Source organism: Aquarana catesbeiana, linkage group LG03 (assembly GCF_042186555.1).
Source record: "Aquarana catesbeiana isolate 2022-GZ linkage group LG03, ASM4218655v1, whole genome shotgun sequence".
In the NCBI taxonomy this organism is placed as follows: Eukaryota; Metazoa; Chordata; class Amphibia; order Anura; family Ranidae; genus Aquarana; species Aquarana catesbeiana.
In genome coordinates this window covers 554628854-554641083 of record NC_133326.1, presented here as the reverse complement: position 1 = coordinate 554641083, position 12230 = coordinate 554628854, and the positions used below count along the sequence as shown (strand labels likewise).

The 12230-nt window shown below is 44.8% G+C and overlaps 1 protein-coding gene across 1 annotated transcript in view; it reads left to right on the top strand.

The window, feature by feature from the left end:
- Positions 1–12230, top strand: part of OVCH1 (ovochymase 1) — a 177967-nt gene that overhangs the window by 109659 nt on the left and 56078 nt on the right. Inside the window, exon 17 of the mRNA XM_073623594.1 lies at positions 11087–11159. Within this exon, the coding sequence (XP_073479695.1) occupies positions 11087–11159 (73 nt within the window). The remainder of the gene's footprint in view (positions 1–11086; positions 11160–12230) is intronic.

Sequence of the window (12230 nt, the reverse complement as noted above, 5' to 3'; positions counted from 1 at the left end):
AGCATGATACAGTGGGGGAAATAATTATTTGATCCCCTGCAGATTTTTTTAAGTTTGCCCACTTGTAAAGAGTTGCGATGCCCTTTGAACACCATGATCAGCTGCTTAGTGTTGCGGAGATCGTAGTAATGTACACAGTGATCTGCTATAATTTAGGAAGCTGCTCCTAAGGACAATTCATTATGTGTATAAAGACACCTGTCCACAGAATCTTTCCTCATTCAAACCTCATCATAATGGGCAAGACAAAAGAGCTGTCAATGGATGTCGGGGACAAGATTGTAGACCTGCACAAGGCTGCAATGGGCTACAAGACCATCAGCAAGGAGCTTGGTGAGAAGGAGACAATTTTTGGAGCGGTTATTCGCAAATGGAAGAAATACAAAATAACCATCAATTGCCCTCGGTCTGGAGCTCCATGCAAGATTTCGCCTCATGGGGTAAGGATGATCATGAGAAAAGTGAGGGATCCACTCAAAACTACATGGGAGTAGCTTGTGAATAATCTCAAGGCAGTTGGGACCATAGTCACCAAACAAACCATTTGTAGTGGTGTAGTTGCCACTAGTAACAATCATCCACCAAATAACCCTGCTGCCAGACTCCCATACATCACTTGCAGAGACAATGAACAGTCTTTTGCTGTTTTTGTTTATTGCGGGGTACAACTTGGTTGGGGAGAAGGGTATATGGGATGCCCATAGGATAGTTTGTTTGCCATCATAATTTACAGATTTCACACCCTAGCACATAGAGCCAGAAGAGATGATGTGCATATATTAATTGCTATGATCTTCCTCCTGCATCACCATGCAGACTGTTGCTCCTCCTCTGCTTAACTCCAGCAGACTATTGCTTCCAGGCATTCCTCATCCATTACCGTGAAAGGAATGAGGACATCACTCTTGACCGTGTAAGGGTGATGTTCCCAGAACTCCTCCTGCACAAAGCTTATCCTGAAGTAAAGTAATGTCACGTCTTTAAGCAAGAAGGACCCACTCTGAATAAATCCTTAGGCTGGCTCTAATTGCTCGCTGCTACTAGGCCAGAGGCCTGCAGCACCTCTCCCTGGAGGCCTAGTAGTTTAAAAGCACATATTGGATGGTGGACTACTGTTCCCAGCCAGCCCAGCTTGCAAATCCTGTGCCCTCAGGCCACATCGATTTGACACCTATCCCTACAGTCTCTCCTTTGATCCAGGACTCCTCATCATTGACCGTGTAATGATGAAGACTTTGCTGATGACCGTGTAAAAGCAAAGTTCTCTCACAGACTTCCTGGCACATCCAGCCCTCCACTGTGGTACACTTGCCAACCTTTATCTGCCCTGAGTCCTTGATGGAGAACTTGACCGGACCATACATTCCGACAGCTTCACCTGCTCCTCTGCTCCAGGAGTTCTTTACCAATGACCGTGTAATGGTAAAGACATTGCCAATGACCGTGTAATGGCAAAGTTCCTTCACAGCTCTCCCTGGGCCTCCTCCTGTGATCGGTGCACCCCCCCCCCCCAGATGGGGGTGCCCTCCTGCTGCTGTCTAGTATTCCATCCTCCACTTCAGTCAGCTGACAACTATCCCCAGTGGCATGTTACCTCAGCCCATGTAGGAGGCCCGCCCCCTGCCCATTTCAGTTTGGGATTGGTCAGGGCTCCCACATAAGCTGCCTGCCTCTCCAATTCTTGGCCCAGCCCCTCTTCCAGAACATTCTCCCTGGAAGCAGGGGAGGCGCCTCAGAACTGGAGCACAGGTGGTCACACCCACTGCTACACTAACCACTCCGAGCCCCAGATCAAAACAGACAGGCCTAGCTTGCAGCATAGGCCTGCCTAAATTTACCTGTGCTGACAGTCTAACTAGCAAAAAATCTATTACTAGCACCTACCTATTGCTAGAGGGTGCTACACATTGATCACAAAATACGCCACCATCAATTGAAATTCGAGTTGCCAAGTGACAGCCAAGAAACCTTACAGATTTAGCAAAGATCTGTAAAGAGCGGACCATAATCTCTCTCAGGAAAAAAAGGATTTCTCCACCAAGTACTAAGTCATGTTTTGCTTGGGGATCAAATACTTATTTTACTCACTGAGCAGCAAGTGCGTATGTTTTTTCTGGATTTGTAGACCCCTCATTTCTTTGTAAGTGGGCAAACTGACAAAATCTGCAGGTATCAAATTTATTTTTATTTATTAATTTTATTTTCCCCATTGTATATGTGAAAATTCCTTCAGGACAAGGAGAAATCCCCTCTTCTGAAGTTGTCATTGGAACAGGTGTCCCCACTGAAAGACTTCTGATCTCCTCTCCCAGTACAAGTATACAGCTTTGGATTTCCCTTTACTCTTGTTCATTTAATTTAATTTAAGTTCCTTATCATTTGTGTCCCAGTGACAATTGTCACACAGAAGGCAAATCGCAGACCACAATAAAAATACTGACTGTTCTAACACTCTCCCACCCCATCCAAAACAAATTTGAATACATTTTGAAACCTGCAAAGTGAGTTTCTCTGTACCATGCCTACATTTGTTTTTGAAAGTCCTGTTCTCCATTAACTAAAGTTGAGATTGAACAATCTGGTTTCAACATATATGGCCAGCATTAAAAAGACGCTATTGCTTAAAGTCAGGCCAACCTGACCTTTGCAAATGTGTACTGGGACAGAGAAAAAGTGAATCATTGTACGACACTGTATGCTTGAAGCAGAGCCTGCATATATGATGAATAAATAAATATGACTGCCTTCACGTAGCTACACAAGCAAAACAATATCAAGCTGCAAATAAATACAAGTTTGTTTTAACATTTACTTTCTGATAAGATTTGTTATGGAAATGATTAAGAGCTCCAATCGAGCCCAAGGTTATCTGCTGCTGTCTCTAACTGGAAAGTGTGGCTATGCATGTGATTAAGAGCTCCAATCGAGCCCAAGGTTATCTGCTGCTGCCTCTAATTGGAAAGTGTGGATATGCATGCATACAAAAGTAAACACTCTGAGACACGCTCAGCTCCGTTACTTCTTACACTTCTAATTTATTCAAGGCGGTGCTAATGTTTTATACACAAAAATACGTCATTGCTATGTTAGTCTAATAGGTACATCTCATTGGTTAAGATAGAAAAGAAAATGGAGAATCTTCATAACGAGGTATGGCTGTCCTTTGTTTTATCTTCAGTTCCGCGTTCTTCTGATGTGTGGGATGTAGGGGGTACCCGCCATCTTGAGAAAATATAGGAACAGAGCAAACCTGTATACTTATATAATGAGTAAGGAGAAAAATATGTATGCACATAAGAAAATAGACATTTTCAGATTACTATTATTATTATCTACATCACATTCCTTCACAATTGCATATAAAAGTAAACACTCTGAGACACGCTCAGCACCGTTACTTTTTACACTTTTGATTTATTCAAGGCGGTGCTAATGTTTTATACACAAATACGTCATTGCTATGTTAGTCTAATAGGTACATCTCATTGGTTAAGATAGAAAAGAAGATGGAGAATCTTCATAACGAGGTTTGGCTGTCCTTGGTTTTATCTTCAGTTCCGCATTCTTCTGATGTGTGGGATGTAGGGGGTACCCGCCATTTTGAGAAAATATAGGAACAGAGCAAATCTGTATACTTATATAATGAGTAAGGTAGAAAAATATGTATGCACATAAGAAAATAGACATTTTCAGATTATTATTATTTTTATCTACATCACATTCCTTCACAATCCCCCCTAAAATGACTATTTTCTCTTTTCTGTCCCTAATACTAAAGGTCCTACTTTGGCCTGGCCCTTCTCCTCAGCAACTCTTTTAGGCTGTATATAGAATTGGGCAGCAACTGTTCACTACCCTCCTCAATACAGCTGGAGAGGTGCAGTCAGGTGGTATCTATCCCTATAACCCTATAGGATTGTGAGATTTTGGACAAGGAGTGACTGTAGAGGAGTGAAGGGTTTGTCATCTTCCATCATAAGGAGGTCCTCTTCTTCTTGGTGGAGAAATGTAGGTGTGCTATTGTCTACAGCCTTGCTCATTAACTTTTTACAAAAGGTAGAATACAGCATACAATCAGGGCTAAAAGAACCAGGATTATTAATACCCTTACCCGTTTTTGGACGAGCACCTTCTGCCACCCACTCATCCAGCTAAAGTATTGATCCCATGGGTCTGTGATACCTGAGTTCTTCAACTCCAATGACAGATCTTCTAATTTCTTTATAGCTAAAGTAACCTTACCATTTGGGCCAGTATTATCAGGAATGTATGTACAACAGGTTCCCGTTTTTTCCTATGATTTTACAAAACACCTCCTTTCCCAGCTAGCACCATGTCTAAGGCCATCCGGTCCTGGAATGTCATGTAGGAAGTGGGGGATAACTGGTCAGCAATTCCCTGGAGGGCATCTTTAGTGTAATTTACAAATCTCTGTTGGTTATAATATGTGTAGTGTCAGGTCACCTAGAGGCTGGGTGACAGATGCACACCGTTGGGATCAGGAGTGCACCGCAAGGTAGTGGACCCTATGGCTGACTGCTGCGGATTGAACCCTGGGAGGTTCAGGAAGCAGGTCTACTGGATCACTGACACAGATCCCACTGGGAGCTAGAGCATAGATTCCCCAGGGCGCGGAGTCTAAGAGCCAGCAGGTGTTCACCAGAGCCTTTAATGGTAAGGATGGACTGCGCTGCAGTCTGGCTCCAGGTCGCGGCCCCCAGGGTCTCACAGCTCACGCTCACGGTAGACTACAGGAGAAGAGGAAGGAGGCAGCAGGCTGGAACAACAAGGAAAGTAAGGGACAAGCCAAGGTCGGGGCCACAAGCAGACAAGGACAACAGAGTACACGCCAAAGTCGGTAACAGGAATCAGATGTAGGAAACACAGCAAGTACACACAGAGGCTAACACACAATGGTTGATCAGCACTGCTGGCTTGCAGTGCACAGGTTAATATAGGGTTCCCTGATAGGGCCTGGGGTGGGGCCATGCTTAGAGGAGAGGTTACAAAAGCAGTCAGGTGAGGGTCAGCTGGTCTCTAGAGATGAACACATGGAGACAGGTATGCTGATCGACAAACTCTATTGCATAACCATGACATGTATTTAATCCAATCTACATTCTTGTTGACAGTTGTTATGGGGATCAAAGACTCAAAACCAGCTTTTACCTGGTCCTGGCTTTAAATTCATCAGGGACCCCCCTTGTAACCTCTATGGTATCTATGTATACATGAGGGTCAAAGCTTCCGGAGAGAACTGCTCGCTTCCTCCTCTGACTGTGTGCTGGGTCAGTGTATGTATCAGGGGTATCTTTGGTTAGGATATTGGGGGGGCATAATGACCTTTGCAAGGGCACATTCACTGGTCCAGATTCCCTCTAGATCAAACAGAAAAAGGATATACAGCACCCGAAAACACGCTCTCCTGCAGTGATAAGAGTGCATTCAGGTGTTCTTCCTGGCCAACTTGACTGAGGTGGCTGTAGTCAGCAAAACTTGGAATGGACCATCATATCTTGGCTCAAGGATCTCCAGACAGTAGTTGGTGTGTTCCTGTATCTAATTCAGGATCTGGAATGGAAGAAAACATCTGGACATGCATTCAGGTTAATTCTCGTGATAAAGTGGTTACATAATTAGTCAACACATCAGACTGCAACTGTAACTGTTGTGGAAAGTAACAACCAAGTCTGGGAGCTGAACCAAACAAAATTTCATAAGGGGATAGGGCATGTTTCCCCCGGGGGTGTGTCTGACACTGAACAGGGCAATGGGCTAACTGTCTGGCCAACTCATGTTAGTCTCTTGGGCCATCTTTAACATCCTGTTTTTAGTGTCCCATTCATCCTTTCTACCTTCCCGCTACTTTGAGGGTGGTATGGGATGTGTGGTGCCAACTGAACCCCCAGTACTGCCCAAATCTCTTTTGTAAGGGTTGCTGTTAAGACTGGTCCCTGATCTCTCAATATCACCTCTGGGACCCCAAATCTACATACTATCTCACTCAGTAGTTTCTTAGCTGTGGTCCTGGCAGTCATGACCACTTCCACTAGGGCGTATTCGAATCTGCCACTTCTTGGCACTTGAGAATGATCAATTTGCATCCTCTGGAACGGGGTATAGGGCTTTTGCCAGGTGCTTCTTCTGTGCATCCTGGGTTACATTTGGTGCAGATAATGCATTATCTGCAGAAGTTGTCGGTCAGTGGAGTAACTCTTGGTGCAACACTTGTTGATAAGAGAGTTTATAAAAGTCTTTGTCAAGTGGGCAGCTCCATGTGCCCATTGCACCACGGCTGGGTACATACTCCTGGGTAGACAAGGCTTCTTGTTGCATTCGAATAGTCCATTTCTGAGAGTTGCTCCTCTCCATTTCCAGCTTTCCTTCTTATCCGGACTTGTTGTTTCCTGTAGTTCTTTTAGATAAACTCTGTCCACTGGGAAAGTCTGTAAGGTAAGCACAGGGTGGTCTTCTTCTACCACCCTGCTGTCCACTTCCCGTGGTCCACCAGCTGTCTGGCAGCTGAATTGGCTAGATGATTGCCTCAAGCTTCCTTTGAGTTCATTTTGTCGTTTGCTTTACTCACAATAGTCACTTGGGTTGGGAGAAGCAAGGCATCAATCAAGTTTTCACAGGTGTTCCTGCAGCCGTCAGGAATCCTCTGTCCTAGATAACACCATAATCATGGGCAATGCTGAAAGCATATCTTGAGTCCATATGAATGTTGGCTCTTTTTCCCTCTGCCCATTTACGTGCTGTAGTAAGTGCTTACAGCTCTGCCTCCTGTGCAGACATCACCGGTGGTAAGGCTTCAGCTTGTAGAACAGTGTTTTCAGTGGTGACCGCGTGTCCTGTGTGGTCATGGGGTGACAAGTCAAGACTCTACTCCTCCTCCTCCTTTCCCCCCTCGAGAAGTGGAAGAAGGGTGGTAGGGTTCAGTGTTTGACAACTTAATAGAGTAATGCTGTCCAGTAGGAGGGAACACAGGAGTCTCAAGTGTCTGGTAGTGGACAAGTGTTTCGGCTGGATCTTGGTTGAATATGGCAACAACGTCATGGGGAGCAAGCAGAACGAGGCAGTGTCCGAGGACCAAGTTCAAAGTTTTGTCAAGCAAGGCTTGTATAGCAAAGCCAGCTCGCAGACACAATAGGCCTCCTCTTGCTACCGCATCCAGCCGACAGGAATAATATCCTATGGGGCGTAGGCTGATGCCGTGTGATTGGGTGAGTACACCTGCAGCATGTCCCAGACGTTCGGATACAAAGAGCTTGAGCGTTTTGTCGTAGGCTGGGAGCCCTAGCGCCGGAGGTGGCGCACTTAAGGGCCTCAAACTTAGATATTTCTTCAGGAGACATCTGGAAGGGTCTGATTGCAGAGCATCAGTAGGAAGGCTTCTGGAATCCATGCTCCACACTAGGAAATTAGTCCAAGGAAGGCATGAAGGGATTTCTGACCTTGTGGCAGTGGGATATCACAGATTACTTGCACCCTGTCTTCAGTGGGGTGTCTTGTCCCATGGGACAAACAGTGTCCAAGGAAAATGACAGGTGTTGAGCACCACTGCAATTTGGGCTTTGAGACTTTGCACCCCTGGTTGGCAAGATAGCACAACAGGCTTTCTGAGGTGACTTCAACAGGGGGTAAGTCAGCTACACAAAGGAGAAGGTCATCAACATGTTGGAAGAGAATCACTTCTGGGTGTTCCTCTTGTCATGTGTCAAGGATGATAGCCATAGCTTTTGCAAACTGGCTTGGAAAGTTCTGTGCCCCTTGCGGCACAACTATTTAGGTATGTTGCCGTTTCTTTCCGTGGATGAATGCAAAAAGGTACCAGCAGGAGGGGTGAGGGTGGACACGGAAGAAAGCGTTTGTAAGGTCCACCTCTGTGAGGTACTTTGCAGTCAAAGGCATCCACAGCAGGTACCTGGTTCTCTTTTAGGATTCTCTTCTTGGGGTTATTGTGGTTTCCAGGGCAATGATGCGCCCTCTTTTAGCTTGACTGAAACTGGTGGCACCTTTAAGTGACCGTTGTCTTCCGGTCCTGTGGACCATAGGCACGCAGGGATTCTGTCAAGTACTTCCTGCAGTATTGAACTTGAAGTTTTTGCTTCATTAAGTGTCATCAGGAGAGGCAGAGAACACAAAGCAGATTAGTTTTCTAAAGATAGAGGAGTATGTAACTTCATCCCCCCCTTCAGGCGTGTCCAGATTGAGGCCTGTAGTCCGGACAACACATCAGCTCCTAGTAAATTCAAGGGACATGTAGAGGACGCCACAAATCTGGCAAGCAAATCAGGAAATGTCCCCACTTGGAGTGGCTCTACAAATGGACTGGAGCGGGGCACCCCATCCACTCCCACGCAGGAAACATGTGTGTCTCTTTTCATAGTGGGAGAAACTCAGATCATCAAAGGCCTGTACGAGTCTAGCATGATACTTCTTCAGACTCCCCTTTATCTTGGGTAATATCTTGGATTGTGGTGGTCTGATCCGTCAACTTCTCCTTTGCCCAGTCGTGGAGTTGTGCACAGAACTCCACGCCTGAGGTGTAGGAAGTGGCACTTGTCAGGCAGGCATCATTGAAGGCCGGCTGCATGACTGGCCAAAAGACATGTCCTGCTTTGATTTGGCATAGGCTGATCAAGTCTCTCCAGGCAGCTAAGTAAGTTTCTTGTATCTGCACTATCCTGTGGTAGAAGGGAATTGGCTGCTTCTCTGGGTCAGGCAGACTTGTCACTAAGGCCTCTGCTTGTGATGGAGTAAAAGCGACATACATCACTGGTGCCCCTTCTGGTAACCGAGACTGTTGTTGGGGCGGGGGCTGGCAAGAGGCACTGTTCTTTACGGTTGCCTGCATGTGTTTGAGATCCTCTCGGAACTGAAAGTCTGTAGCCGGATTGGGGGTTAAATCAGTGGGTGGCCTTGCCTGCTGTTGGGCTTCCCACTCAGATGCTTCTTCATCATTAACATATCCGGCCTGGGAATGTGATGCTCCCGTATTGGGGAAGACAGGTGTGTGGTATGAACCATCCTGGTTTAAAACAGGGAGGGCTGGGTACAGGCTGTTTAAGCTTACTTGGTGTACCAAGATGGCTGCCGGCAGGAAGTGCACTGGGCTGGGTAGAAAGTGAAGGCATGGGTGCACTAAGATGGCCGCCGGGCTGAGTTGTCACAGTGGGTTGTGCTTGGGTGGTGATAAAGGAGTGGTTGTTAGATGGAGGGCAGTGCTGTCCCTCCCCTCCTTTTGTTTCAAGTTCCAACATATCATCAGCTCTGTGATACACATACATAATACAATTGCCATCTTTCTTAACTTCCTTTATCCAATTTTCTTTATCACACAGGATTTTTCTCCCTGTTTCTTTAGCAACATAACTTTCGCCACTTCTTTCAACTTTGTTAACTATTTCAACATCTTCTTCTCTCCTTCTTTACAATATCACATTCTTTTCTCTCTCTGTTTCTCGGCTAACGGCTTGAGAGGAGAATACGTACAACCAAGGGGTTAATATTCTTCTCAGTGTTCCTTATCAACAAATTCCTTGGGTGGGGGAACATAAGGCTGCGCTCCTAGCTGCTACTGTCTGCTATAACCCTGTAATGTACGGTTAATCTCAGAACAAGAACAAACACATCAGGGGTAGTGAGGAGCAACGGCCCGCGACCCAACAGATCTCCCGGGCAGCCCCCCCTCCGACCTTAACCAGTCCCCAACCCCTCTTGTGTATAGCAAACAGTAAACCACAAATACACTCACGACAGGACATTACACCTGCCACTCTTCGAACTGCAACATTTCAGCAGGCTAAGGTAACCTCAGGGGCAGACAACTCCCCTTAAACCCAGTTAAAGGTCGTCATCACAGACAGCTCGTCTGGGGGTGAGACTTCTGTAACGCTTTCAGACTGCGGGGGGCTCCAGTAGCTGAGATTTCCCTCAAAGGTCCGTCAAACCCTTGAGTAACCCGTCCTATAACCGTCTGCTACAATAACCCATCTCACTCCAGAGGCCGACAGCTCGTCTGGAGATGAGAACACACATGTAGCACTTTTAGACTGCTGAGTTTCGTAGCCCAAAGAATGGCAGACAGTGAACAAATACAGACAGCAGAAACCCATTGGCAGGTTCGTTAAAACAACCTCAGGCGTGGAAATACCTGCCTCTAAGACAGTCTCCGCATACCGACAGAATCCAGCGGTCAACCGAAAGATAAGAAAGTCGTACAGTGGTAAGAATATAAATCAACTTACCGGTACTGGTAGGGCTGCGCAAACCCCCCCTCTCATCTTTCAATTAACGCTCAAATCTTTATCGCGGTATGGCTTCGACTGTAGCCTGAGGTCCCGGGTTTCGGCACCATCTGTTATGGAAATGATTAAGAGCTCCAATCGAGCCCAAGGTTATCTGCTGCTGTCTCTAATTGGAAAGTGTGGCTATGCATGCATATAAAAGTAAACACTCTGAGACATGCTCAGCACCGTTACTTTTTACACTTCTGATTTATTCAAGGCGGTGCTAATGTTTTATACACAAAAATACGTCATTGCTATGTTAGTCTAATAGGTACATCTAATTGGTTAAGATAGAAAAGAAGATGGAGAATCTTCATAACGAGGTTTGGCTGTCCTTGGTTTTATCTTCAGTTCCGCGTTCTTCTGATGTGTGGGATGTAGGGGGTACCCGCCATTTTGAGAAAATATAGGAACAGAGCAAATCTGTATACTTATATAATGAGTAAGGTAGAAAAATATGTATGCACATAAGAAAATAGACATTTTCAGATTATTATTATTTTTATTTACATCGCATTCCTTCACAGATTGTCTTTAAGACAATTGAAAATGACTTTAATAAGACAATTTCAAGAGCCACCTTTCACTTTTTTTTTCTCTTTATTTTCCAATATACCAAAATATAACTACATATTTCACAAATATTTTTACATCAACATGATTGATAATGACCTTTCACTTGTTTTAACTTTTAAAATACAACTTAAAGCAGGAAGCAAAAGATGCCTCCTAGTAATAAACTAATACAGCAGCCTTTTTTTTTTTTTTTTTTTTTCTTGCTGGTACTGGCACAGGTCCCCTGATCCCTCCCTTTATGTGATAATTGGTGGCATCCATGACAGATTCCTAAATGAATCAAGTGAACAGGTCAGTTTATTTATTTATTTTTGCATGCAGGAAGGCCATATTGATTTTACTATTTATTGCTTAACTTAAATTTTTGTACGTTTTGGGTGATATAGGTAATGGTTTATTGTCCCGTGGGCCTTAAAGCGGGGTTCCACTCAAATTTTTAACTTAATCTTACCCCCTTCAGTTAATTGCATAGATGTTCAAATGCCGCACGAAATTTTTTTTTATCGCTGTAATTACCTTTATATTGTACTTTATTGTGGCACTTCCTGTCTCTCCTCCCATGGGAGTAGGCGTGTTTATTGCCTTTCCCCGGCGCCGCACTGTCTCCTGGGAGCTTAGTGTCAGGCTTCCCAAGATTCAGTGCGGGAACAATGATCATGCTTGTGAACAAGCTGTGAATGAACAGCATTCACCGCATCCAGGAAATCAATGCTTGTGGGCTTCACATGCCCACAAGCAAGATGGAAACAGCCAGCATCACATTTTTAAAGTTATTCTTCAGTACGAAAACAGACAGAGGCGGAAATATTACACCCAAACTGTGAGTATTATTTTGGGATTAGCAAAGTGTCTCAATGACCTAAAAAAAAAAAAAGATTGGTCGCCGGACTCCCGCTTTAAGGCCTTTTGCCTCACTGCAGCTTGAAAAAGCTCAATACAGCATTTTTTTTTTTTCACTTATCTAAAATGCAGTCCATTGTTTACAATGTACCTGCACACACAGGTGCATAAACAAGCGCTGCATATTTCTGAGTTAAAAAAAAAATCTGCTTTCCAGGCCAGTATTTTGCACCGGTACATGCATACAAGCATAAATATTTTAAATATTAGATTTTGCCTAAGGAATGTATTGTATGTGCAAATGTGCGTGAATATGTGTAACACAATTTCCTGAAATTTATGTCCAGAAATGCTGATGCTGAAACATCAGTACCATGTACAAGAGGCCTTACTGCTTTCTGTAAACTCCGTTGCATTTCTGTGAGCAGGTAGACTTCTCTCCCCAGGACAGCCTATGTTTAGCTGTGAGATGAACGCAACTCACCGCTAAGGATGCGCTTGGGTGTGTTTGCACAGCCCACG